The sequence below is a fragment of the Onychostoma macrolepis genome, chromosome 03 (assembly GCF_012432095.1).
Source record: "Onychostoma macrolepis isolate SWU-2019 chromosome 03, ASM1243209v1, whole genome shotgun sequence".
NCBI classification, from domain to species: domain Eukaryota; kingdom Metazoa; phylum Chordata; class Actinopteri; order Cypriniformes; family Cyprinidae; genus Onychostoma; species Onychostoma macrolepis.
The window spans coordinates 32,473,956-32,500,932 of NC_081157.1; the positions used below are offsets into that span (position 1 = coordinate 32,473,956).

Consider the following 26,977-nt stretch of genomic DNA (forward strand, 5'->3'; position numbering starts at 1 on the left):
AAAAGAGTACTGTTGGTTTTATCAAGTAATTTATTTCCCAATTTTCCCAAAGTAGGTTGGTCCACGTGTGTTTTTATGTCTGTGTTATAATTATCCTTTGAAACAATTTTTCTCATGTGTGTTGACGAAACTGTCATACAACCATGAGCATTTTAATAACTTAATTTGAAATACGTAATAAATTTGATGCTGTTCAGAATAACTTTCAGAATAATTTACTCAAATTCTCGGTTGCTCTTTTACACTGACGGTTCTCGGTTCAATGAGTCGATTGCAGACTGATTCGGTCTAATTAGTAAACGAATCTTTTTGTGCATGTTCGTTCATGCATCGGGAAATATATAAAAGCTACACTTGGGTGCAAATAGTCACAATGAACACACTCATCAGTATGTTATAACATTGTAACAGTAATTGATAAATAACCGAATTCATTAAATCACAATCAATATGATTTAATGGTAGGCAAACACAATGCTTTATATTTTCAATCTAAAGTTTTTTTTCCACAGAGCTGACCTACATATTTGTGTTTTTTCAGTATTCAGCATAGCTCTGCGATTCAGTTTGGTCTGAATTAATTCTGACCTCTGATGACATCAGCGGTGAGCATTTAAAGCCATTTTAATCCAGTTGTAGGGATTTGCCGGGAGCAAAACAACAAAAAAGCACTTACAACAGAAGACACATCTATAGAGAGCCCACAAAAAACATTAAATTTCTCACTTCACATGATAAAAGAAACATTATATAAATTTAAAAAAAAAAAAAAAAAAATCAACTCAAGAGTTCCTATGAAATGGTAACACAGGACTGCGTATGAATTCCTTGCTCAGGTAGCAGAGATCTGCCATGGCTCATTTGGGTCATTGCTGTGTGGACCATCTTCTGCTTGATGACGGGCACCCAGACAAGTCCAGTGACTAGGAACATCAGCCCCACAGACAAGAATATAGGTCCTACTAAATAGGGCACATTGCCCACCTGGGTGAAGTACAACAAGGACAGTGCAGTGCCGGTGCCAAAGAGAAGACCCCCAATGAAGATGGCCAGGGCTGGCTTTTTAAAGTGGCTCCAGACACATTTCACTCCTTTGTGGGAAGTCTTTCCAGGACATGAACCAGCTTCATCAGCCTCCGTCCGCATAGCAGATATGTTGGAATGCATCTTGATCTACAGAAATGTAAACTCAGCCTTAGAGGATTCAAAGCATACATATATACAAAAAATACTGCTCTTATAGAAAAATCATTCATCACTTGACTACATAAATCAAAAAATGAAGTACTTACTTCGAAAGCTCAGAGCCCATCAATGGTTATACAGAAGCTCTTGTTCCACTTCTGCCTGCCAGTTACTGTATCTTACCTCAAAATACAGTGGAGAGAAAGCCACTCCCTGTGGGTGTGTCAGTATGAACATCTGGAGCTGAACCACACTGCCCTATTTGTGTCTCAGAGTAATTGCACCCACAAATACAAAAATCACATTGCAACCGGTTTAAGCAAAGGGCTAAACATAGTTCATAACAAACCCATCTTTTACAGGACAAGGGATTTATACCAGCTACAAACACTCCAAATATCATTGCAGTTTGCACATGCAGTGTATTCGGTGATATAGAAATTATTAATGCATAATACTTAGGATTTCTGCCTTTTGACTTAACATGGGGGGAAAAAATAGAAATAGAGTCCAAGTTAAAGAAATATAGCGACAACACAGATCAAAGCATTTTTTAAAAAGGGTTTACCAAGACATCCTTATAATTAACAGGACAGAGATATAGGTTTAAATAAATTTTCTAGCACATTTTCTTCCTTTTTAAGAATAAACTTCATATAGCACAAAAGAATTCAACAATTCATTTTTTCCCCAATTTTATATTTTATTGTCATAGAAGATGCTTTAATAACGTGAACACGTTCATGCACTTTGCAAGAACGTTATATGAACAGAAACCAAAATGGGAATAAGCAATGGGAGACATGTACAACCAAGATATTAACATTTTGGTTTCAATTGGTTAATCATTCAAACTTTACTGCTCATAAATCACTTTGTTAACAAGCAAATCTTGGTCCACATACGTTTACTGTATCTGCTGCCATTATATTTCTCTGATGGAAGCAAAAAGAAAAATTATAAAAATAAAAAAAAATAAAAAGTTTGGAAGAGAGCTAGATCTCTTGCCATTTAACGTGTGCAGATTGATGAAGAACATGTCATGGGGGAGAACCTAAAACAATGGCATCGCTGAGCTCTCAATATGAGAAAGCTGACACATGTGGACTTGATTTCATTTTCATTTGCTTAAAAACAGATTTCTTTAAGAGAAGTTTTTTTTAAGCTGGTCTTCGGGAGGCAGATAGGAGAAAGGACAGGAGGGCTATGAAGTCTGCTGCGACTGAAGCAGCATCTACCTCCGCCTCGGTCAGTCGTTTCAGAACCACCAATCATACTTTTCAGTCCTTCTCGGCAACAAGTTTCAACACTTTTCCAATGGCAATGGTTTTCCCTAAAAGACAAGACATTAACAAAACACATATAAAATGAAAAATCCAAGTTAAAGACAAGTGAGAGATCTGCTTTTGCCAATAATGTGCCCTCACCTTCATCTCGTAAGGTGAAGCGTCCCATTTGAGGGAAATCTTTGAAGGTTTCAAGGCAGATGGTCCCAGCTGTTCTCAGGCGAGCAATGCACACCTGGTCCTGTTTGACAAAGCGGGGTCGTGTTTTGCTCTTGTCCCCTGTCTTTTTGTCTACCAGACAGATTAAGGCCTGTAAAGGGGCCAGAGGCACATTTAAACCACTTTGATACAGAACTAGCTGTAAATGAGGGCACTCACCCAAGCTTAAGTCTGCAGGCTTAGATTTACACCATAACAGTATTTCTGCACAAATACTAAATGTAAAAACTAAAAAAAAAAAAACATCTGCAGCCATTACCGTAATTTGCACTTCTTCAATGCAGGTGTGGATATGAAGAACTGCATTGTAACCTGGGCAGATGATTGACTTGTGTTCAATGATGACTATCTGAAATGGCAGAGACAAAAGCACTATTAAATGAAGTCGTGGCCTAAAGTCGTTAGAGAGTCGAGTCTCAGGTCCGGCAGGAATTGTAGGTGGGGGGAGTGAATGTACAGCGCTCTCTCCACCCTCAATACCACACCTGAGGTGCCCTTGAGCAAGGCACCGAACCCTCAACTGCAACCCGGGCGCCGCAGCATAAATGGCTGCCCACTGCTCCGAGTGTGTGTTCACGGTGTGTGTGTGCACTTTGGATGGGTTAAATGCAGAGCACAAATTCTGAGTATGGGTAACCATACTTTTTTTTAATATCAGGGGTGCAAACTCGTCAGGGGTGAAAAAGGTGACAAACCAAACTAAAACTGAGGAGCATTTTGCAAAGGGAAGCGAACTAATGTAGCGATAACGTAACTTACAATCTTCATAGCTATTGCAACAGCAGCCTCACGCAAAAAAAAAAAACAGCATCCGTCCTGCTCTACAGCAAACTTAACTTAGCTAGCTACAAACAGGCTAATCTAACCAACAACACAGCCCAATTACTTCAAAAATAAGTTGCTTGCCGTTAGCTTGTTCCTTCACATTTTACGTAGCCTCTGGAAATATGGACAGATGCCTGCAGCATCTAAAAGTTAGGCTTCAGGAGTGAGATTGGTTGGATGAGGGAAAGAACATTAAGGTAAGCCAATCAGAGGCAGAGTAGGGCGGGTCCATTCCTTTGCCGACAGGGGAAAAAAAACGCTACAGGTGACGTGACACAGATGACTCGCAGTGGAGTTCACTGACCTGGGCGTCGAAGGTGCGCCCAGTGTGGCAAAGGTTCTCAGCATTGCAAAGGATGAAGCCTGGCAATATCTCCTCCTCTTCAATGCCTTTGAGTCGCAACTTCAAGTTCTCTCCCGGGCCAGCATCATCGGTTTCAACATCGTCAGAGAGCAAACTCAGCACCTCCACAGTGTGCTGCACACAGATGAGACAGGCACAGATAAGTCAGCCAATTCTTGCCACAAAACTTGATGTTTTAAAGGGTTACACTGAAATAATCTTACCCTGTTGGGCATCATCACAAGTTGCTGAGCTTTGCTGATTGATCCCGACTCCAATTTTCCCAATACCACAGTACCCATGTCCTGCAAAAACACACCAGAAGCTATTTTTTTTAAATATGTGAAGGAACATCAGATTTTCTAAATAAAAGAAAGTCATGCATGACATGATGAACTTCAAAGTATTCAGACAGTTCAAGATAACAAGGGGAGGGGGAATTATATATATAATAAAAAAAAAAAAAAAAAAAAAAAAATGTTCCCACTCTACATACCTTATATTTGTCTACTATGGGTAACCTGACTGGTCCATCACTTGATCTGTTGAAGTTTGGCAAACTGTCCAGATGTGGAATGAATGGTAACCCTCTGTCCATAATACACAATAGTGAGACACATTATTCATGTACTTTTATGATATTTAAAGCAGTGGTTCTCAACCAGGGGGCCCCGGACAATCAGGACATCTCAGCTAACTTCTAGGGGGGCCCCAGTAAGTACCATAAAGCCTATGGTAATAGAACTAAATTTAAATATTTCATAGGAGAAAGTACAATAATAAACTGGCATCATATTTTTGAGCTTATTAATTCTTATTACAGAAGCACCAGATGTATATTTCAGCTTAGAAGGGATGGCTTGGAGTTGGAAGGTTGAAAGCCACTGATTTATATTTATACTTGTCAAAAAACATTCGAGCAAAAACTACATAACCGCAAATCAGCACACTTACGTATACCAAGGGCAGTACTCCGCTGGCTCCTTTAGATTGGCCCCAGTAAGTCCCGAACATGGCATGAAATGAACATCCTTCCTGGGGTTGAACCCAACTTTCTTCAAAAACGGAACAAGTTTCTCCTTACATTCTTCGTACCTGTGCGCAAACAGTGTAAAAATATTAACACCCATTACCATTTTTTCGTAAAATACAATAACAACAGTCTCTCTATATAAATGTACATCTTCTGACCTCTCCAGACTCCAGTTCACTGTTGGATCATCCATTTTGTTTACAAGTACAATCAAATGCTTGACTCCAGCAGTTTTGGCCAACATGGCATGCTCCCGCGTCTGGCCTCCTTTCTCAAAGCCCGTTTCAAACTCTCCTTTCCTTGCAGAGATAACCTTCAGATAGAAATAATGAAAAATTAATTCAGACACTGAAGTGAATGAACAGACAGCAGTTTCGGGTCGGTGAGTGAAAGTCAAGCCTTTTGAGACAGACATCGGTATTCAAATAGCGCCCTCTACTGTGTCATTATCACATTCAACCTGCTCACAGCTCAGCAGTGGAGAGGGTTTTTTCCCCATGGAGATTTTCTGAATTGCAGGTAGCATGAGTGGATATTTCTCACGGCTGTTTTTGAGTGCCTACTCAATGCTATGACTCACCAGCACTGCCAAATCAGCCTGTGAGGCTCCACCAATCATGTTGGGCACGAAGCTTTTGTGGCCTGGTGCGTCCAGAATGGTAAAGTGCTTTTTCTCGGTCTCAAAGTATGCACGTCCAACTTCCACAGTTTTTCCTTTGTCTCTTTCCTCCTGGTTTGTGTCAAGAGCCCAAGAGAGGTACCTGAGAAAAACCATTAACTATGAAAAACTGCTCCACCTTAGGCCAAAAAAAAAAAAAAAGTACTAAAGTGTTACGAGTTTCAGCTGTGTCTGGAGAGAATCTGTTTGACTGCCCACCAGATGTTCTGGTAAATAAACTTATTAACTAAGCTAATTACCAAGTTTCCCTGTTCTTCTCCTTGGCTTCTTTCTCATACTTCTCCAGAGTTCGTTTATCCACCATTCCTGTTAAATACCTGTGGCGGAGGGGCAGAATATAAGCTATCAGAAACGTGGGATGGAAAAACCAACAATATCTGCTAAATACACTGTGGCAAATTCAACAACTCACATGATTTGTCCTCCAATAGTTGACTTGCCAGCATCTGGAGGAAAATGAGATAAGAGAGAGAGAGGGTGAGGCCAGGACAGATAAAGACTGTAAAATTCTGTTCTCTAAAGACATTTTAAAAGTGTCCTCCATGATGCTCTTGAGATATGCATGAACTGAGATGCCTTGATGGTAACTGATTAATAATAAAGTGGTAATGTAACAAATCCAAGCATATTAGAGCCAAATGCAAAAATTATGAGATGATTGAAACTGACGTTATTGGAACTGCCTATTTTAAGAAACTGAAATGGAAGCTAAAGATAAAAAGTTAAAACAACAAAACTGTAAAAGTAATATTTTTTTTAAGTCTATCTAAATCGAAAAACTAAATCTGGCCTTACATAAAAAAAAAATTTCATTAGAATCAACCCAAAAGTAAGCAGTCCTCAAGGAGTTTAAACTGGACACTAGCATCAAATATATCATGTAAATGCAGTATGCAAACACTAACCGACATGGCCAATGAAGACCACGTTAACATGTTCCCTCTTGGGGGCATTTGGCTGTGTGGGGACTACTTTAGGTGTTGGCACTACTTCTTCTTCCTCTTCCATTCCTTCCTCTTGTGGGGAGTCTTCTTCAGCCTGACCCCCGTCTCCTCCAGGGCTGCCTCCTGGCTCTGCCTCAGCCTTGCAAGGCTCACTCCCTTTCTGCTCCCAGGTGTCATCTGTTGCCATCTCTGCATCACCGTTCTCCAAGGGCGGAGCTGATGTCAAAAGCAACATTATCATTTTACACTGTTTACCCAATCATTGTGACTGTTGGTCATGTGTCAATAACTTCAGTCGTTTCCTTTCTGACTAATACTGCTGTGTTTGGTGTCAACATAATTGTGCCTAAGAGCTGTTTTAAACCACAACAAAACGTACAATCAAGATGACATGAAAACAATCAAAAAATATATAAAAGCAACAAACCACTAGAACATTTTAACAAACAATCTGGCTCTTCAATTATAATAATGAATCCTTGTGTCTATTACTAAGGTGAAGGTCTGTTCTCACCAACATGAATGTTCAGCATGAAAATTCAATCACATGTGTAAAAAATGGCAAACGGACTGAATGAAAATGCAAATCTTCAACCCAGTTCACAAATCACTATGCAACTTTTCATTTCTGATACCAGCTTCTTACTGAGAAGAATGTAAAACAATATTTATGTTTCAAACAGCCGTTTAGATTTTTCCCTTCACTATGGTGTTTATCAAACTTCACCTAAATACACTATAATTTGGCTAAATACTCGGCTCATGAGTGCCACCAAGTCATGGTTTTATGTAACAGCGGCAGCTCTGAGCTTATGACCAAGAGCACGGTCTGTATCGGTTGAACAGGTTTTTTGAACAAGTTCTTCTGTTCAAGTTCTGCTTAAACAGAAGCATTAACATGTTAATTCAAATTAAAATGTTTTTCACATTGAATCTTTCACACAAAACATCCATCTTGGTGTGAACAGGACTTTTGTTCGATTGTTAGAAACTGGAACGTGAACAAGCACAAGTTACTAGCCACAGACTCATCTGTATGTTTATCATTATTATTACAGGGATGTGAAGCAAACTGTGGTTGTGCGTTTCAGCATTTACTTACCCTCAGGCTCTGATACTTCCACATTGGCATCTGCATCGGGACCTGCAGGAATATAAAATGCTTATTTTTACAGCTGTAATTACACAGGACAGTCTAGTTACTAAGAATAATCATCTTAAAAAGGGAAATTGCAAGTCAACATTCAACACGTTTACAGACAACAAACTGCACTATGTAATAATAGTATGTGAATGGCATATTAAGAGGTCTTCCAACAAACTCCCATGTTTTTGTCCAAATGGCCATTTTATTTTGTAACATGATCACTTATTAAAATAAATACATAGTCTGAATACCATACCTTTTTTTTTTTTTACGCAAATAAGCTTGGAAAAGTTTAATAAGCAGATCAGATCACATTACTGCCTTTACTTCCATTACACACTACATTGATCTTTCTCAGAAGACCTAAAGTGTGAACCTTATAAACACTTTGTATCCCAATACAGCAGCTGACAAAGGCTTCAGATAAGAGTTTAGAAACTTAGCTGTAGTGAAAACATTTAGCTGCCTTGGCATCAGCCAAATTCCGGTTGTAAATACGTCTGCATTTATACAGATGATGGTGAACATGTCCAGTTTTCTAGTGTCGTGATTTAAGCGGATCAGGCCAACAACTGACTTTCATTGTTACGCTATAACAGCAAAACACATAATGGTAGATCACGTTTGCAGTAAGACAGCATGGGGGCCAAATCCTACCTTTAAACAACCAACCAAAAGAGGCCCCTCAAACAAAGCAGTCAAGCAAGGAGAAAAAAATGGTTGTTTATGAAGCGCCAGGCCTCTGATCAACAGTATTGATGATATTATCATGCAAACAAACCCGAGCACCTTTTGTGTAAGTTCACGTGTGTTAATAAAAAGGCGATAATCTGTCTAAAGCTGTCCAGTTAATCAAAATAAATAACCGAATACACTTTTAATTATCTCTCTCCAGCCAGTTATATATTGTTATACGTCTAAAATTGCTTTATAAGCACCTACACACAAAGTCTCCACCAAACTGAATCACTTTCTAGCACGAACAGCTGTTATGGTGTTATTACAGTGTTAAGGAACACTTCTTATTCACGTCTAGAAAGTTTTTCAGCTTGTTAAATCGCAAATTACACGTTTGCCCCGTTTCCGTTTCGAGCCGTTGACTGCAACTCTGATTTACGTTAGCATCCGTGCTAAGCTCATGCGAACAAGCGTGTGTGCGGCTAACAGCTAACGCGGCTAACAGTCGTTAAATAACCGGGAACTCACCCGCCGACTCCACCGTTTCCGTGGAGCTCTTCTGTTGGAAGCCCGGGACGAATTCCGCGGCGTGCACGTTGGGGACAAACGGCTTGGCTTCCACGTTTAGGGTGGTATTTAAAGCCTTGGAAAGTTGCTCGTCGACCTGGGCCTCGCCATCGTCCTCCTGATCCCAGGAATCAGGGGCAGTGTCTATCGCGTCCATCGCCACACAAGCTGCTCCACACACACGCTTTCAAGCCACGGACTTGATCAGTTTCGTGTCCGGCCTTAGCCGCTGTTAGGGTCACGCCGTGCGTCGTGAAAACTTTCTGTAAGCGGACTGTGGCCTTGCCCCCGTTTGGTTGAAATCAAACAGCCGGTGTCTCTCAGCGAGGGGCGAGAGAAAAGGGAGGTTTGACTAAGCACTCGGAATGAGTCCTCGTGTGTGCTGACGACTCCCCTGACCTCGCGGAGCAACAGCGAATGGGATTCTGGGAAATGTAGTGGTTTTGCTTCTGAAAGAACGCGAAAGGCGCTTGAAGCGGTGTCGATAATAAACTTCATTTCCGCATTATGTATGAACCCGATCGTTTGTTGAACTCTTTTAAAACTAGTAAAGAGCCTATTTCCGTTCACCGCAACTAAATTGTGTAAAAATGCACTCGAAGTCTTTAAATTTGCTGTTAAAATGTAAGTGAAGCTTAACTTTAAAGGTTTTTAACGATGTGATAAAGCACCCGTTTTTAAATAACTGCTTAAATTATGTAAAAGTTACAGTTATAAGTTCAGGACAGTTTTGAGGAAGAAAAAAAAAAAAAAACTCCAAGCTCTTTTTTTGTTTGTTTTAGTACCATTTTCTTTATTGTCATTTACATAACTGCTCATTGTAAAATAAAATTGTAATTATAAAAACCACTCAATTCTTACATTTGACACAACATTTCAAGTGTTCAACATCCCAAAGAAAAAACCCCCAATGATTTATTGCACCAGTTAAGACGGAATCATTTTGAAAAGATGAGCAGATCTACAATTACATTATTCAGTAAGGAAGCACAGTTACGAAAAGAGCACTTTGTGCCCCAAAAAAATATGGATGGATGTGTTCTAGCTGTAGTGAATTTACTCATGAATAATTCTTACAATATTCATATGCTAAATTAAACTACATAATTTCCCCAATAGCAAAGCTTTTTTTTTTTTTGTTGTTGTATGTGCTAAAACAATTAACATTGGTGTAAACAACAAATAAGGATCTTCATTTCGGTACATTATATTTAGCCTTCATACACATCCAAAAATGTAACAATTACTCAAAAGAGACATCTCTGAAACATTCTTCACAGTGAGAACAGTATATAATAATCATTTCACTATTGGTAAAGCCAAAAGTGCTGGATGGACACCTGTCTGATTTAAACTTATTTTAGACATAGCAAATGTTACTTATCTCTAAATAGCCTAATGTCCTTCAAGAGAATTATTTATAGAATAAATAAATATTCTGCTGTTCTGATTAAAGTGTGACATTCTGTACATAAAAGTGCAATAAGGCTATCGTTTGATTAGAAACAGCTGCATGAGTCTTCTAGCATCAACCTTCCTTCTCACACGTCTGCCTGTGGAGAGTACATAAAACCAAGACCAGCTTTTGGCAAACAAGACATTTTGACATTAATGTACATGACGGCAAGGACACAATAGCCCTTTCGTTGTGTAAATAATGTGTGGAAATGGATCAGAAAAACCTGTCAGACAGGCCTATAGATGACAAAGATAAGCGTCTAAAACCAAAACATAACGGCTGTGTCACCCATTATGGAAAGATATACTGGCAGTGCACATAAAGAACTGTGAGGAGACCCTATAATATATGATTAACCAAACCTTAAAAATGTGCAACTGATTACGTAAGAAAAAGGGACGTATATTCAGACATTATTTCAACGAAATTCCAGTGTTTTGTTATTTGCATTTAAAGCTGCTGCTTTCCTTAATTTCAAGAGTGGTTTGCTCAAGGCATCAAGGTCACGGACGTATATTCCTCCATGAGACAAAGCCAACCTCTGGGACATCCCTTTAGGAGTGGTCTTATCTAAGGGTGTCCACACTCTCTGTCTCTTGTCCCTCTGGTACACGCTGGTCTGACGAAGCCGTTTCCTCTACTATGTGGACATGATGCTCCTGAGGGACCTCTGCCTCCTCCGCATCACTGGCCTGCACGGGTGCCGTTTCCCTGAACGATTCTTCGAGCTGGCTGACAGAGCTGGTATCACTGACAGAGTCTGAGCCCGCTCCGTGCCGCCGGAAGAGTTTCTGGCCTGTGAATCACATGGTTTGATTAACCTGAGAGTTCTGTAAACATCAATGAAAGGCCAAATGTGATTTAATTTTATCTTGTGGACACGAAGTAATTAGGTGTAATTAGGGTCACACTGATCTTAGATCAAGATGTTACCGTTACCTGGAAACCGTTTGGTGACGGACTTGGGGGAATCGAGGGAAGCTTCTTTATTCATCTGGGCTTTTACAGAATAAACAGGCTCGGTGCTGTCCAGACAACCTATGGAGGCAAAATAGATGCTTTAAAAACCTGAAAACTACAATTAAACTGATATTTGTTTGATATTTTTGTGCATTACAAACTTTAAAACATCTATACCTTCAGCTAGGTTGAATGTTCTTCCTTTGACAGAGGCCTGAACTGGGGAGAACCAGTTAAGCACAGAGCCCACCAGAGGGATCTGTCGAAGTACACCCTGAAAAGTAAAATTTTTTAATGATTTCATCAGATTTGATCATGATCCCACATGAGTCACATGCAAAATATCACATATTAAAATATTTGACATATAAAACAAGTGAAAGAAAAAACTAAAACTTGAAGGGGTGATGAACTGAGAAACCAAAATTCCCTTGATCTTTTGACATATAAGAGGTCACTGTACTATAAAAACATCAAGTTTCAGAACTCAAATCTTTCTCATTAGTCTAAAAAGAGCTTATATTGAAGTCAATTTGCCAAAACAACAGCTTGTGAAATGTACGACTCTATGATGTAATAGTGTGGATAAGCACCGCCTCCGCAGAAGATGATCAACGCCTGCTTCTACATCGCTGCCTGTTTAGCCCCACCCACTAATTTTCCCATGTAGTGTGAATAATGAGAGGCAAACGCAGAAACTAAACGATAAAGATGGTCTGAAGACAACAAGACACTTTGCATTGCCACACTGTGAAAAAACAGTCTTTGCATCGCCTTCCTTCTGATCCCAACATTAGGAAAGAGTGAATTAACTATTTTTAATGAAGATTCAGACAGCGTCAGTAAGAACTTGGTCCTTTGTTCACTTCATTTTCCCGCGGATCATAGCAGTGGGCGTTTACGTCCGAGTCTACAATCCACCGCGCCTATTCAGACAGAGAGTTCTGATGAGGGGGGTTAAGAACAGCAAAGAAAATAGCCTATTACTTCCAAATTATGTTTTTGACAATGATCTTGATAACATAAGTGTACCTCAGAGTGCAATAAAAAACAATAGCAGTTCATGACCCCTTTAAATATTTATTGACCATTTTATGCCATAAGGTTACTTCGGTTTATTTTACAGGTTTGAATGAGATCTTATGATCTCAGACTTTTGGACCCCACTGTCCACCTAGACATATACACTCACCTCCTCCATAAGTTTCTCTTCATTTGCTTTCTGAAGCTGCTGCTCAGCTTCATGTATGCCTCTTCTCACAACCTCCGTCATGTTCTCAAACAACTAGCCACAAACATACACAGATGCATTATATCTCATGTTTCTGATTTTCATTTTCTGCTTCAACTATTAAACACAAAACAAAAGTCAGTGCAAACCTTTCCACTTTCCTCAATGTCTCTTCCAAAAGATACTATAGTTTCCACCAACTCTGCCACATCCAGGTCTTCTGTTGCCATACCAATGAATATGCAGTTTTTCTCCTCACAAAACTCAGGACCTGCACACAAGACAGAAGTTTTCATGTGAGTTACACCAATTCTACAACTGTCAATCATAAGACCATCAGGAATTTACCATCAGAGAAGTACAGCTCAGTATCCAGCTCCATCAGCTTCTTAAGCAAGTCACTGTTGATCTTCTCCACCCTGTGTTGACTCTTGTCTTCATCCAGGTCTGTGGTTCTGGGCTCATACCTTTTAAAAAACAAACAACAAACAAAAAGAACATATTTAACACTGTGTAAACTTACAACAATGCAAGTTTCCTTCTTCGAGTGAGGAATAGAGGGTATTAGGGTCACTGTATCCTTTTAGCTCAGCTGGCAGAATAGGTCACGTTTTCGATTTCCAAAGAGCACAAAGCTGACTAAATGTATACCTCAAATGCACTTTGGATAAAAGCGTCCATCAAATGCATGAATGTAATGTAAAATGTGTTGTAAATTGATGCAGGTTTGACTCCAGAGTCTTACCTCACACCTCCAAGACCAGACCAGCTCTGGTCCTCAATGTACGAGAGTGAAGCTTGTTGTAGAACCTCATCCTTGAAGTCCTGTCTGAAGCGTAGTGTGCAGCTCAGCACTGGAATCATCTCTCCCAGCTTCTCCACCAGTGCAGCCACGTCATTCTCCTGAGTGCCAAGAGCTACACACATAAACAGCACTGTTAGCATAAACATGTTAACATGAATTGGGTCTCACCACTGCAAAACAACTGACAAATCATAAAATCAATGATACTTTTATATCTTTGCGCACTATGGAAATCAGGACAGAGAATAGTTCACTTAAGTCCCTATTTTTGCTGAAATATTTTTCTCAATCCTCTCTCTCTCTCTCTACATTTATTTATTTATGAAAATATTTAAACAAAAATGTCAGAAATCTATCTAGCCAATTTCTTCTGATTTTCTCCTAATATAGGCTTATTAAAACGTCTAGAGCTGCTTGCACATAACCTAGGATTTCTTAAATTTATAATTAAGTTAGTGACGTATTGTCAAGCTTCATGACCCATACTTGAAATTAGTGCTCTGCATTTAACCGATCCAAGTGCGCACACACACACACAGGGCAAGGTGCCCTTGAGCCCTTGCTCAAGGGCACCTTAGTCATGGTATCGAAGGTGGAGAGAGTGCTGTTCATTCACAATCCCCACCTTCAATTCCTGCCGGCGCAAGAATCGAACCGGCAACCTTCAGGTTACAAGCCCGACTCCCTAACCATTAGGCCACGACTACTACTACTACTATGGCTTGGGCCTGAATATTGTGTTAGCATTCCAGATTTTAATTATCTCCCAAATGCCTTACCTGCAGCAGTCATGAGGGGGCTGAAGCGAACACATGTGCCCTCATCTTCCAGTTCGACCACATCCACACCACTTAGGGGAACCTGTTGCGCCAACTGCTCACCCAACTATCAAATCAGATCAAAGCAGGTCACTCATTTGTAAGAAAATGATCTCAGCACTCAATTATAAATGCTCACAATTCAGCCTACTTATTTCTCATAATACACTGAGTAAGAGAAGCATTTACCCATCTGTTAAGGGCATCAAGGATATCTCTTTCCCCCGCAAGATAGCCTTCTACTGAGCCACCACTTGAGGCTGAAAATGAAAGTTGTGTGGATTTTAGTCAATATCTCAGTATATACATGCATAATATTTTTGTAGAAACCCATTTTTTCAAAATTCTTTGATGAATAGAAGGTTAGAAAAGAGCAGCATTCAAATTCTTTTGTGACAAATGCCTTTACTGCCACTTTAAAGGGACACTCCACCCCAAAATGAAAATTTTGTCATTAATCACTTACCCCCATATCGCTCTAAACCCGTAAAAGCTTTGTTCGTCTTGGGAACACAAATTAAGATATTTTAGATGAAAACCAGGAGGCTTGTTACTGTCCCATTGACTGCCAAGTAAATAACACTGTCAAGGTCCAGAAAAGTATGAAAAACATCTTCAGAATACTCCATCTGCCGTCAGTGGGTCAACCATAACGTTATGAAGCGACAAGAATACTTTTTGTATGGAAATAAAGAATGGCGCTACGGTGACGTGACGTGCCGAATTGTTGAATAAAGTAGTTTTTTTTTTTTTTTTCGTACAAAAAGTATTCTCATCGCTTCATAACGTTAAGGTTGAACCACTGATGGCAGATGGAGTGTAATTTACTTGGCAGTCAATGGGACAGTAACAAGCCTCCCGGTTTTCATCTAAAATATCTTAAATTGTGTTCTGAAGACGAACGAAGCTTTTACAGGTTTGGAACGACATGGGGGTAAGTGATTAATGACAATTTTCATTTTGGGGCAGAATATCCCTTTAAAGCTGCAGTCCGTAAGTTTTGCCTCTGTTGCCATCTCTGTTTGAAACCTGCAATTACAATTATTTGCTGAGTTATTTTCTAAACGTGGGTCGTACACCGGCATGGCTCCTCAGCATGGATGAATGTAATGTTTGATGTTTATGTGTAGGGTGACCAGACGTCCTGTTTTTCCCAGGACAGTCCCATATTTCAGCTCTATTTTTAGTGTCCTGACTTATTTTGAAAAAATCATGTTTTGTCCCATATTTCTAATTTTTTAGACCGGATGATCAGAGCGAGTAGTAGTAGTAGTAGTAGTAGTAATGTTCTGTCACACAAGAACAGCCTATTTAAAGGTAGCCAAGCTTGTCTTACAACAAAATCACCATTCCAATCACAATTCATTATCGATTAACTTTCAGTAAGCGAAGGCGGGATAGGCGAAATCACGCTGAATGACACACAACAGAAGCATTCTCTCAGTTGCACCTCGCGCGATCCCTCTCAGATAGCGTGCGATCAGTTCTCCTTGCACCTGAATTGTCAAATACACACACAGTTGTCAAAATATCCATAATGTGATGTACCTCACATAAATACAGTCGGTTATGGCTTAAGTGAACGTAAACAGGTGGGTGAAAACCAGATATTTGTCAGTATATTACATCCATGCATTCGGTCTTAAAGGGACAGTAGCCTTAAATACATATCTGTGTCATTAATATTAATCAAACAACAAAAGATGTTAAATACATGTATACATGTTAAATAAACCTACTGTATTTGAAAAACAAGTTTAATTTCATTTGTAGCTCTATCGTATTTGTCTTTTTGTTTGTAATTTGCTGCTTTGTTCTATATCATGGTCATACTGCCCACCCGTCCCTATTCCCACTACGAGAAACCCTATGTATGTGTGGCTCAGTCACCGCACCGGTGTGGATACTGTACTTCGGAATCACAGATTCTAGCCTATGTCTTGAAAGTATGACACACTTAAGAATTTTCACCGGATATCGTCATCTGAACGAGTAAGTAACAAGTCTGCCACGTTTGTTCTGACCAACTGAGCAAAAAAGCTTTACAATGAATTTTGCTACCAACAGTGATTAAATTTAACGATCACTTAGCTCATAATCACATCAAACAGTGCAAATTATTATTACGGTTATACTTTGTTCTCAAAATGTTAATGTTAACAACATCAGCATTGCATGACTAAAAGTATGTACTATGTAGTGTGTATTAGCGTTACATGTAGATTTCAATTTCTGTACAGTTTAATGTCTAATTGTCATACCATTCGAATTTCATATAGAAATTATTTAAACCCAAAAAGCAAATTATTCCTCCTTAGAACTGGATCTCTTTAAAATGTGATAATCTGGTGTAATCCCACATAGGTGTAATTAGATGTAAAATTAGATGTTCAATTTTATTATTCCAGCTGTTGTGAGAAAAGGCTATAAATGATCCACCACCTGCAGTATCATACACATGATAGCCCAGCCGGGACAACTTCTTTATATTTACAGACATGACAAAGATAAGATAAACTTTATTTGTCCCCGAAAGGAAATTTGTCAAAATGACACAGCGGCATGCTCAAATTTCCCGTGAATTCCAACCAGTACCACTCAAATTAGAAAGCATTATTACAAACTTACCGTTGTGAATCGGGCGAAGGTAAGGAGATAGTTTTGAACACTGAATTTTTATGTATTTATCCAAGATGTTCATGTCTTTCTTATTTCAGTCGAAAAGAAAGTAGGATATATTGTGCATTCCAGGATTTTTCTCCATATAGTGGACTTCAAGCTGGTTGAAGGTCCAAATTGCAGTTTCAATGCAGCTTCAAAGGGCTCTACACGATCCCAGCCAAGGAATAAGGGTCTTATCTAGCTAAACGATCGGTCATTTTCTTAAAAAAATAAATATTTAGATATGTTTTAACCACAAATGCTCTTCTTGCACTAGCTATGCGATATGCTACTTGATGCATTACATAATCACGTGTGAAACGTCATGCACAGTTAGCTCTTCGTCTGTGTACTCCGGTTAAAGGTTCTCCTCCAACTTCAAAATCGCCCAACATCGTTGTTTTACCTTTCTTTGCATGTTTGCTTCGTAAACACTGGGTCAGTACTTCCACCTACGTCACATGTGACTTTTCCAACATAATTATGTAATGCTTGAGGTTGAGCTAGTGCAAGACGAGCATTTGTGGCATTATTGTTTTTTTTAAGAAAATGACCAATTTTTTCGTTAGATAAGACCATTGTTCCTCAGCTGGGATTGTGTAGAGCTCTTTGAAGCTGCACCGAAACTGCAATTTGGACGTTCAACCCGTTGGCCACCATTGAAGTCCACAATATGGAGTAAAATCCTGGAATGTTTTCCTCAAAAAACTTAATTTTTCTTTTCAACCGAACAAAGAAAGACATGATCATCTTGGATAACAATGTAACCTTGCTAAATAAGTGTTGTTTTTTTTGCTTTTTTTTTTTTTTTTAAATTGACCCAAAAAGTTTGAATGGTTTACATAAACACACACAAACTTACGAGCGCTGTTGTCTTGTGAGAACCTGAACACCACCACAGGAGAATTCAGTTCATCCTCCACCTACAAACATCAGAGAGACACAGAGGGTGGGGACGGGGTCTCAAAACACCTGTTACACATATCAGCATTCACTACAGGAGGCCTTAATGTCATGCTGTGAGCACTACCATGTTATTGTGAAATTGGTTTAGTATTTAAATGTTGTGATGCAATGTCATGGAGAGGCTTTTTGTTTGCTAGCTACTGGTTTGACAGGTCAATCTGGACAATGTGGCACATGACACATAAAGTCATGCGTTAGTGCTGCTGGAATGTCTATATGATGCTGGAACCTTTGTTATAACTAAAAAAAAAATTAAAAAAAAGCTTATGTCGTTAAATTACAAGACAAAAGCCCATTATTATAATTATCAAACAATGCTTCCTTCATAACTAATGGACATTTTCATGAACAAATGTCTAACTACCATTGACATAAATTAAGGAAATGAAGCCTTATAAATGTCACCAAGTGTTTCTACCTCTTTGAATATCTTAAAAACATTAAATAAATGTTGTAATGTGGTTCCTGTTATAGCTATGTAGTTGTAGCTATCATATAAATAACTTTATTTTGAACAAACAACTGTTAGTATTATACACAGGAACATCACCGCTTAATTTTGCTCCATCTCTCACAAGGGCCATTTTAATAAATTCTGCTCAATTCCCATGATGCTGCATCATTGCTCCAAAGCGAGGTCCAGCATTGATGCCCAACTAGTCATCAAGCTCTGTGAAGTGACATTTCTCAAATGTTTTTGCACATGCCTGTAGCACTGGCAGGCCTTTACATGAATAAAAGCCTTCAAACTGAGCACCAGCACTTATGGGTGGACATGGTGAGGGAGGGAACAGGGGAGAAACAGCGCAAGTGAAAGGGAGAAGGAGTGGAGTGGGATCAAGCAGGCAGAGGGTTGGTCCCACCTACAATAGAGAGTATAAGAGAGCCCAGCACGTCCCGCAGCGAGCCCCCGGAGATGGGAGGGACCCGGGAATGAGACACCACATCCTGAAACCAAGGCACCCACGCTCACTACCACACTATGTATACAGTATAAGAGCTGCACACAGTGCTGACGGTCACAAACCACACCGCCAACATACATATGACGAACACTCTGCTCTTTACCATGCGCAAAGCCTCGATGAGAGACACCTCACTGTCAAGGATATCCTAATGGTGGTGACACAGAACAGAGGTGTTTGCTTTTAAGGTTTTAGCCTAGATGCTCTGAGTGACAGGAAAAAGTGGGCCACTGACAGATAGAAAAGAACAAAATTTCAAGAAGCTGCCAGATAAAGTGCAAAGAGTTGTGTCATTAAGCTACCAAATATGTATTAATATTTTCAGCTGACATATTTTAACACGCTGATATTGTCTGTTTGTAAATGGCAGAAATGCCTGCCAGGTGCTGATCATGTCACAGAGATTTTAAAGGGATAGTTCACCAAAAAAGCTAAAGTTGGTCATTGTCATCATTTATCTGCCTTCAAGTCACTCCAAACCTTTCTTTTTTTTCTGTGGAACACAATAGGTGATTTTTTAAACATATATTAGGCTGTTCTTTCCCATGTAAAGCGAATGGGAACTGGGGCTGTCGAAATCCAAATTAAAAATAAAGCACTATAATAAAAAAAAATCCTAAAAGTAGTCAACTTGTGTTATTACTTTGTCTTCAAAGGCCATACAGCAGTGATATTTTAGTATTATTTATATACAAATCTATTACATATTAGTATTTTGAATGAGATTTTATTTGTATAGTTTTTTTCTACTATTAAGTTTAATTCTACTATTTATATTTTATTTCAGTTAATGAAACAAAATTAATAGTTGTTTTAGTTGACACTCTTACCAAACATTTTTTGTGGTGCCATTTGAGGGAAGCGGATATGTGAATAATGGCTTATATTTCAAGTTGTTCCTCACACAAAACTATCGTATGGCTTGGAATATAGGTCCCAAATCACATGAACCACTTTTATGCTACTTTTAAGGAGCATCTCTTTCCAGTCCCCATTTATTTTCATTATATGAAAGTATGAAAAGTGTGAAATTCCTCAAAACATGTGTGTGTGTGTGTGTGTGCCTTGGAAGAAAGTAAGTTATATGGGTTTGGATCAACACGGGATGAGTTTTGACATTTTTGGGTGAACTATCCATTTATTAAATGAAGGAAGCAACACCACCTCAGGACATATGAAATATTGATATGCAGAAGCTTCAAAATCCTTTTGATTCACATTCATTTTTGGGGTGATTATGATGTAACACTAAAAGACTCTGTAACAACATACAGCTAAATGGATGAAGACAAGTTCACCTACCGAGGTTTTTATTGAAGCCAGTGTCTTCAAATGCTCCAACAGCTGTTGACTCTACAGGGAAACAGATCAATTCCCAACAAGGTCAGAGTAATTCTTGTGTTTAAAGTACAATGCGTCGGATTATCTAAATGAAGTTGGCAGGATACTCACTAGCTGCGAGGCATGCTTAATCCTCTGTACAATCCCATCATGCCCAAGGTACTGAAGGGACAGCCAGAGAGGCAAAGCCCGAAGCTTCTCCACTGGTTGGCTAGAGGTTAGACCTGCTGCTAGAGACTGCTCCCAACAGGCAGGGAGGATAATAAGCATCAGGTTTTTGCACACAGTACAGTCATATCTTTGGACTGCATTTCCATATGACGTGCTGTAAAATGATGATTGGTGTTTAAAATAACAGTCCAATTTACCAGGGCCGGATCCTCATGTCTGTAAAGGGTGACAGCAGGCACAGCTGGCAGGCCCAACCACGGGCCTGGAGTTAAAGTCATACTATCACACTTGGTTGCCGCCTTGATAGAGAGAGGAAGAAAATAATAGCACATACTTTACGAAAGGAAACAAATGCTGGCATATTTGTACCAAAACAAAAACCCACAACATACCGTGACAGTAGAAGACACCTGACCTAGAACAAGTGTTGCCAAATTCACCCTGAAAGAATGGCACAGAAAAACAAATTCATACTATGATGAATATTGATTATGAACATCAAATCTGTTTTTTAAATGTATAACAGTAAATCAACTAAAAGAGGCACTACAAAAACAGGACCAGCTAACACCAACCCCTCCACATGGAGCCACATATTGTACTGAACACAGAGCTCTTTGAGACGACTGAGTTTGTCTGTGTGACCTGCACCTGGCGTTCCTGAGAGATAAAATGAATTTTAATAATTGCATGCAAAACTGACAACCAACAAATGCTTGCAAAAACTATTCTGCTTGAATAAATAAGGTCTAACAGTGAACTGACCAGCATTCGCTATCAACAGCAATGGAAGCTTCCCTGATTCACGATCATCTTTGATGAGCTTGTCAAGCAATGCAACATCCTGTGAAAGGACAAGTTAGTGAAAAACACACCATTTCAATACATTCTCTATTAATTGCATCAATAATGTCTCGTTACTTGCACTTTTCTGAACAAAGAATTTCAATTTAATTTGTCTTTCAATTTAATGTGTTACATGTGTCTGTCTGTTGTGTTTTGCATATGCACCAAGGCAAATTCCTTGTTTATTTTTTACTTGCTTTAATATAATGTTGGGGGGCAGTAAGATTTTTTTTTTTTTAAATAAAGTAATATTTTTATTCAGCAAGGACTCATCAAATTGATCAAAAGTGACAGTAAAGACATTTATAATGTTACAAATGATTTCTATTTAAAATAAATGCTGTTCTTTTGAACTTTCTATTCATCAAAGAATACTGAAAAGAATTATCACGGCTTTAATAAAAATATTACATACAACAGTTTTTAACTTTGATAGCAATTGTTTGAGCAGCAACCTAGCCTATTTATTTATTTAATTTTTTAACACCATCATGTCAGCAGCAAGGCTATCTCCATGGTGAAAACACAATAAATAACAAAAGTCATACAATTAATAAGAAGCTATGTGAGACATTTAAGGTTAATACTAGACAAATTCTAAAATAGACTTAGGTGACACTTTTTAAAACAGATCAGTCAGGCTAAACCAATTTCTAAATATAGCTATTGTCTATTTACCTTGACCCCTTAACTGTCACTCACAGTTTTGAACATAGACATTATAGTGCACTATCCAAACTTAAACTTTTATAATTCATGAATGAAAACATTTTGTAACATGATTTTGATGTACCATTTCCATGGTAATGCAATGTCTGATTTTAAAATGGGTTTCAAAGGATGAATTTTGAGATTAAGTTTTCAACTGAAATATAATTTCTTATGATTTCTAAAGCGTGATAGAGAAAAAGGCAAGAAGACTTTCTTTGACAAAGGTCAGAACTCCTGTTATGATGTAGATTTTTCAGGTCCACTCTTGTCAGAAATTAATCTATTACTTTTCCTACATAATTTTTTAACAAAAAACGTGGTAAAATACCCATTTAGGAGTCTTAGACCTTTCCAACGATATATAGTTCGTCATGATTAGATTAGGATTTAATTGTAAAATAGTGAAGTAAACGTAGGCGTCCCACAGAGGGGACGGTGACAGTTAAGAGGTTAAAATCAGTCAAATGTGATCCTGGACCACAAAACCAGTCTTAAGTCGCTGGGTATATTTGTAGCAATAGCCAACAATACACTCTGTATGGGTCAAAATTATTGATTTTTCTTTTATGCCAAAAATCATTAATATATTAAGTTAAGTTCATATTCCATGAAGATATTTTGTAAATTTACTACTGCAAATATATCAAAACATCGTTTTTGATTAGTAATATGCATTGCTTAGAATTCATTTGAACAACTTTAAAGGCGATTTTCTCAGTATTTACATTTTTTTGCACCCCCAGATTCCAGATTTTCAAATAGTTGTATCTTGGCCAAATATTGTCCTAACAAACCATCCATCAATGGAAAGCGTATTTATTCAGCTTTCAGATGATGTATAAATCTCAATTTCGAAAAATTGACACTTAAGACTGGTTTTGTGGTCCAGGGTCACAAATCAGCATATTAGAATGATTTCAGAAGGTTCATGTGACACTGAAGACTAAAGTAATGGCTGCTGAAAAATCAGCTTTGCAACCATAGGAATCAATTACATTTTAAAATATATTAAAATAGTTCATTTAAATTGCAATATATTTACCAATGTCACTGTTTTTACTGTGTTTTTGGTCAAATAAATGCAGCCTTGGTGAGCCCAAGAAACATCCCTTTTAAAAACATAAATTCTAAACTTATCTACCAAAACACAACTTCCTACCATTTGGTGCAAGGAGCCAAACATGGTGTTACATGGCACAATACAAAGACTTGACAGAGGCAGTGCCAGCTGAAAAGCAAACACAAAAAGTTGTCTAATCAAAGCAAGCAGTATCCACTAAACATAAACACACAAATTTTTTGATATAGTGAGGTAATGTGAAACATTTCAGATCCTGCAGCATTGACATGTGACGTGGAGGTGACATTGTACCTGGCTGCAAAGATGTTGTCCCAGGCCAGTTCTGCATGCAGCACTTTGGTAAATCACAGGATGTTTAGAGCTGAGCAATGTAAAGCCCTCTGTAGTGAAGTCCTCATAATGAGTATTAATAGCCAAGCGACACACCTTCACCAGACCCTCACGATCATCTTCATGATAATATGCGGAGCCATTTTCATATCTATGAAAAAGAATGAATTTTGAAATATCTTAAATGTAATCTTTAGCGAATCTCAAAATGGATTTTCATTTTCATTCGGTTCATTATAACATCATGATGTCTAAATGTGGCAACATTTAAAATGTTATAGAAAATACTATAAACTTTCAACACTGGCCATTTATTGGTTATCGGACATTATATGAACGTAATTATTTGCTTATTGGTATCAGCCAAGATTGTAAAATCAGTGGATCCTTAAACAAAATACTATAGTAATTTGCTTCAAAAATCATCTTATAAAACCGGAAAAGCACCCATTTCAAAGAATGACCCATCTGTGTGATAATAGGTGCACACTGAAAAAAAACAGCCTGAGACAAAGATTCCCCTTGTCCACTCTTATTCAGCATTAAATCTGTCATTGTTCTAATGAAAAGCTCAATGTTTTGCCGCCTAAGCTTTTCAAGTGAAGACACTGCCAATAAAATTTGCTGAGGTGAACCAAAGGTGTAGCCTATTATTAATGCTCTAAAAGACATCTCTATAAATAGCTTTAAATCACTTAAAAGTGTTTATATGACCCCCGAAACCACATGAGATCACTGAGAAAACTTGAGCATACCTGAAAAGCCTGCAGAGCCAGAGTGTGGTATCCGACAGGATACGGGTGGTCAGCTTTCTCAATCTTTCTCGTTCCAGGACAGAAATATATGCAGCCAGACTGTGTCCCAATAGAGCCATGTGTCCCTGCTCTCCGACATACTGCATCCTGCTAAACAGACGTTCATAGTTTTATGACACACGCAGAGAGGTTTACACATGCTCTCGGTGCAATATAACGGAGCTGTTTGGTCTTGACATCAATTTGTAAACCAAATAAAGACTATTTCAGCATAGGTTTGGTTAATGAGTAAAATAAGGACTACGACTTTCCTCAAAGAGACTTTTCCATTTTGTTCTACAAGTAATACATAACACAGACCTTATGTTACTAAAGTATTCTACGTATACCACCATTCAAAAGTTTGGGTCTGTAAGATTTTTTGTAAGATTTTCTTGAAAGATGTCTCTTATGCTCCGAAAGCTTGCATTCATTTGCAAAACAGTAATATTGTGAAATATTACTACAATTTAAAATAACAGTTTTCTATTGTAATAGGTTTTAAAATGTAATTTATTCCTATAATGTCAAAGCTGAATTTTCAGCATCGCCTTCAGTGTCACACGATCCTTCAGAAATCATGCTAATATGCAGATTTGCAGCTCAAGAAATACTTCTTAAGTGTTGAAAACAGATTAAAAAGTGGAAACTTTTCTTCAGGATTCTTTGATGAATAGGAAGCTCAAAAGAACAGCATTTACTTCAAACAGAAATCTTTGGTAACATTACAAAAGTCTTTACCATCACTTTTGATTCATTAAATGCATCCTTGACCTTGTTGAATAAAAGCATTAATGTGTTTTATTATTATAAACCTGTTCATAATTCTTAAGGGATTCATTTCTTGGCTTTAGGATGACAAACGGAGCATGCTGTGACCTACCGATGGCCCTGCTTGTCATCATCTCCATGCATCAGGTTCTGGACAAGCTGGAGTATGCTGACAACATCCTGTCCACTGTCAGAAAAACATGGGAAAAGGATAAGAAAGGCTTTCAAGTGTTTTATAGCTAATATGCGCTGACTTTAAACCCCACAAAATGCCTTTGAAATAAACAGGGTAGAGTTACAGAGCAAGACAAGAAACGGTGTAAATGTAAATTGTGATTTACAGTATTGGAGTCTCACTCACTCTCCTTGCAAGGGTCCTGGAATGTCTTTCCAACTCAGCTTTCTTCTTTCTTCGCCCTGTTCAGATTCCCTGAATACATTTTGTGAATACAATGTTATATTACGTGAAACTAAACTATGGACATACTGTCAACATAACATAAAGATAGCTTAGCACTGGCATTTTTAAATGTGATTTCTGAAAATATTGTAATATGAAAGGTGAAGTCTCACAATTTTCCACTTTCCAAAATCTTCATGGCGTCAGAGAGATGGTTTCCCATCTCAGCAAGTGTAGGGTCCATCATCTACAATTACACAGTAAATATATATGGTTATCCTTGAAGGGCACTGCACTGAAACACTGGAGAACTCGCAAACGTGATGACAATGACTGTATATCACATTACTTGTCACATTAAATAAAATGATTCCTCAGGCTTTAACAAAACTCATCATATTTCACCTGTAGGGCACTTTCGCTGACTATGAGAAATGAGGAAACATTTAGGCCTCTGTCCTTTAGTGAAATAAATAACACAAGCACTATTCGCAGACTGTTCTATTTGTAAACCGTGCTAATTTGTGTAACGTAAGCCTGCAGTGTCGTCTTAATGCTTGCTTTATCAGCTCTACACTAATAATTCCTGATATTCAGGATGTGAGGCGTGTTAAAGACGAAAACCTGTCGGATGACAAGGCTCATTTCAATACACTAGCACTCATCTGGTACGTCCACCTTGTCCAGACAAGGAAAAATTTAATGTCATGTCCTCCTCGTGCTCATGCTACTCTAACACAACACTTCATTCTGCAACACAATTGATTCAAACACACAATTGGATCAAACTTGCACATGAAAGCGGTTTGCAGACCACCATTTATTAACACTTCCATTAAAGAAGACGGCGAGCATCAATCAACGGCAAATACTCGATGTAAATGATTCTAATGAATCCGGTTTAGCTCCGCATCCTCCTCCCCGTGGCAATGACAGTGAATAAGCTTCCTGCACTTTAATCAAATGAGCGAGTCCTTCAGGGAATGAAACGCTGCTCTACATTACCTTCACAGGCGGCTTATCCATGCAGCGTTGAAAACCCAGTCGCAGGGACTCTGCGTGTCCCCCGTGCGTCGGCGCGTGCTGTGTATTTTACGGAAGCTAATCCAAAAAGCACAAAAATCCACCTCGGGTCTCCTTTCTCTTCGATATTTGTATAGTCAATTGAATTGTGCTACTTCCTGGTGTCATGCCGCTCCACGCTGGCAGCGCTGACGTAGCCTAAACATACGCCCCCTTTACAGTCTCGTGAGCTCCTCGCTTTAATGATTCACAGTGAAGGATGTGGAGTCCGAGCCGAATAGGTTCTTTCGAACAGATATAGTTGCAAAAAAATGAATGAATTAATTAAATTGGTGCGAAAGCCCTTTTATGTCATCGCATCTGACATCTCAAGCGGACCGTGCTAATAATGCTATCGATCTTGTTAATTTTTGTCTTGCATTGTACATTTTTTATTCATAAAACCAAATTTCTCAGTTACCTAGATTTGATGTCTTTCTTGCAGAGATTTTGCTTATTGTTAAATCTCTTAAACACATCGATAACAATAAGAATAACAAGTTTATTAAGGCTTATGACCATATTTTTTCTTACTGATTGATTGTCGTGTTGTTTTTGTTAAAATAATAATCTGGGCCTACTCGAGTCATGACATCTGCATGTGGGCGGGAATAAAACGCCCCTTTCCGCTGATTGGTTAACCAAACATTATACCGTGCTGTCATCAGTTCCTCCGCAGTTCCGTGCAGCAGAAAACAG

At 38.5% G+C, this 26,977-nt stretch overlaps 2 protein-coding genes across 3 annotated transcripts; both read right to left on the reverse strand.

Moving 5' to 3' along the window:
- Positions 1-1,863: 1,863 nt before the first annotated feature.
- On the reverse strand, positions 1,864-9,351 carry gspt1l (G1 to S phase transition 1, like). The gene is made up of 14 exons (XM_058771356.1): positions 8,868-9,351; positions 7,617-7,658; positions 6,476-6,730; positions 5,983-6,016; positions 5,810-5,887; positions 5,472-5,652; positions 5,050-5,204; positions 4,813-4,953; positions 4,355-4,448; positions 4,083-4,163; positions 3,820-3,993; positions 2,950-3,039; positions 2,613-2,781; positions 1,864-2,518 (listed from the first exon to the last, which is right to left on the reverse strand). Exons 1-14 carry the CDS (start codon positions 9,061-9,063, stop codon positions 2,466-2,468), a joined length of 1,743 nt encoding a protein of 580 aa, XP_058627339.1. The 5' UTR covers positions 9,064-9,351; the 3' UTR covers positions 1,864-2,465.
- Positions 9,352-10,097: 746 nt separating this feature from the next.
- pdxdc1 (pyridoxal-dependent decarboxylase domain containing 1) lies at positions 10,098-26,469 on the reverse strand. 2 transcript variants are annotated; one of them, XM_058771238.1, is made up of 23 exons: positions 26,222-26,469; positions 25,390-25,463; positions 25,178-25,246; positions 24,929-25,003; positions 24,007-24,153; positions 23,213-23,402; positions 23,000-23,068; positions 21,049-21,127; positions 20,859-20,943; positions 20,676-20,724; positions 20,481-20,582; positions 20,224-20,349; positions 20,074-20,124; positions 17,703-17,763; positions 14,369-14,439; positions 14,141-14,246; positions 13,302-13,473; positions 12,905-13,023; positions 12,706-12,827; positions 12,518-12,610; positions 11,503-11,599; positions 11,305-11,403; positions 10,098-11,161 (listed from the first exon to the last, which is right to left on the reverse strand). In XM_058771238.1, exons 1-23 carry the CDS (start codon positions 26,240-26,242, stop codon positions 10,932-10,934), a joined length of 2,307 nt encoding a protein of 768 aa, XP_058627221.1. In that variant the 5' UTR covers positions 26,243-26,469; the 3' UTR covers positions 10,098-10,931. The 2 variants fall into 2 exon arrangements, with proteins under 2 accessions (XP_058627221.1, XP_058627220.1); XM_058771237.1 differs by having other exon boundaries at positions 24,007-24,156; positions 26,222-26,468.
- Positions 26,470-26,977: the final 508 nt, after the last annotated feature.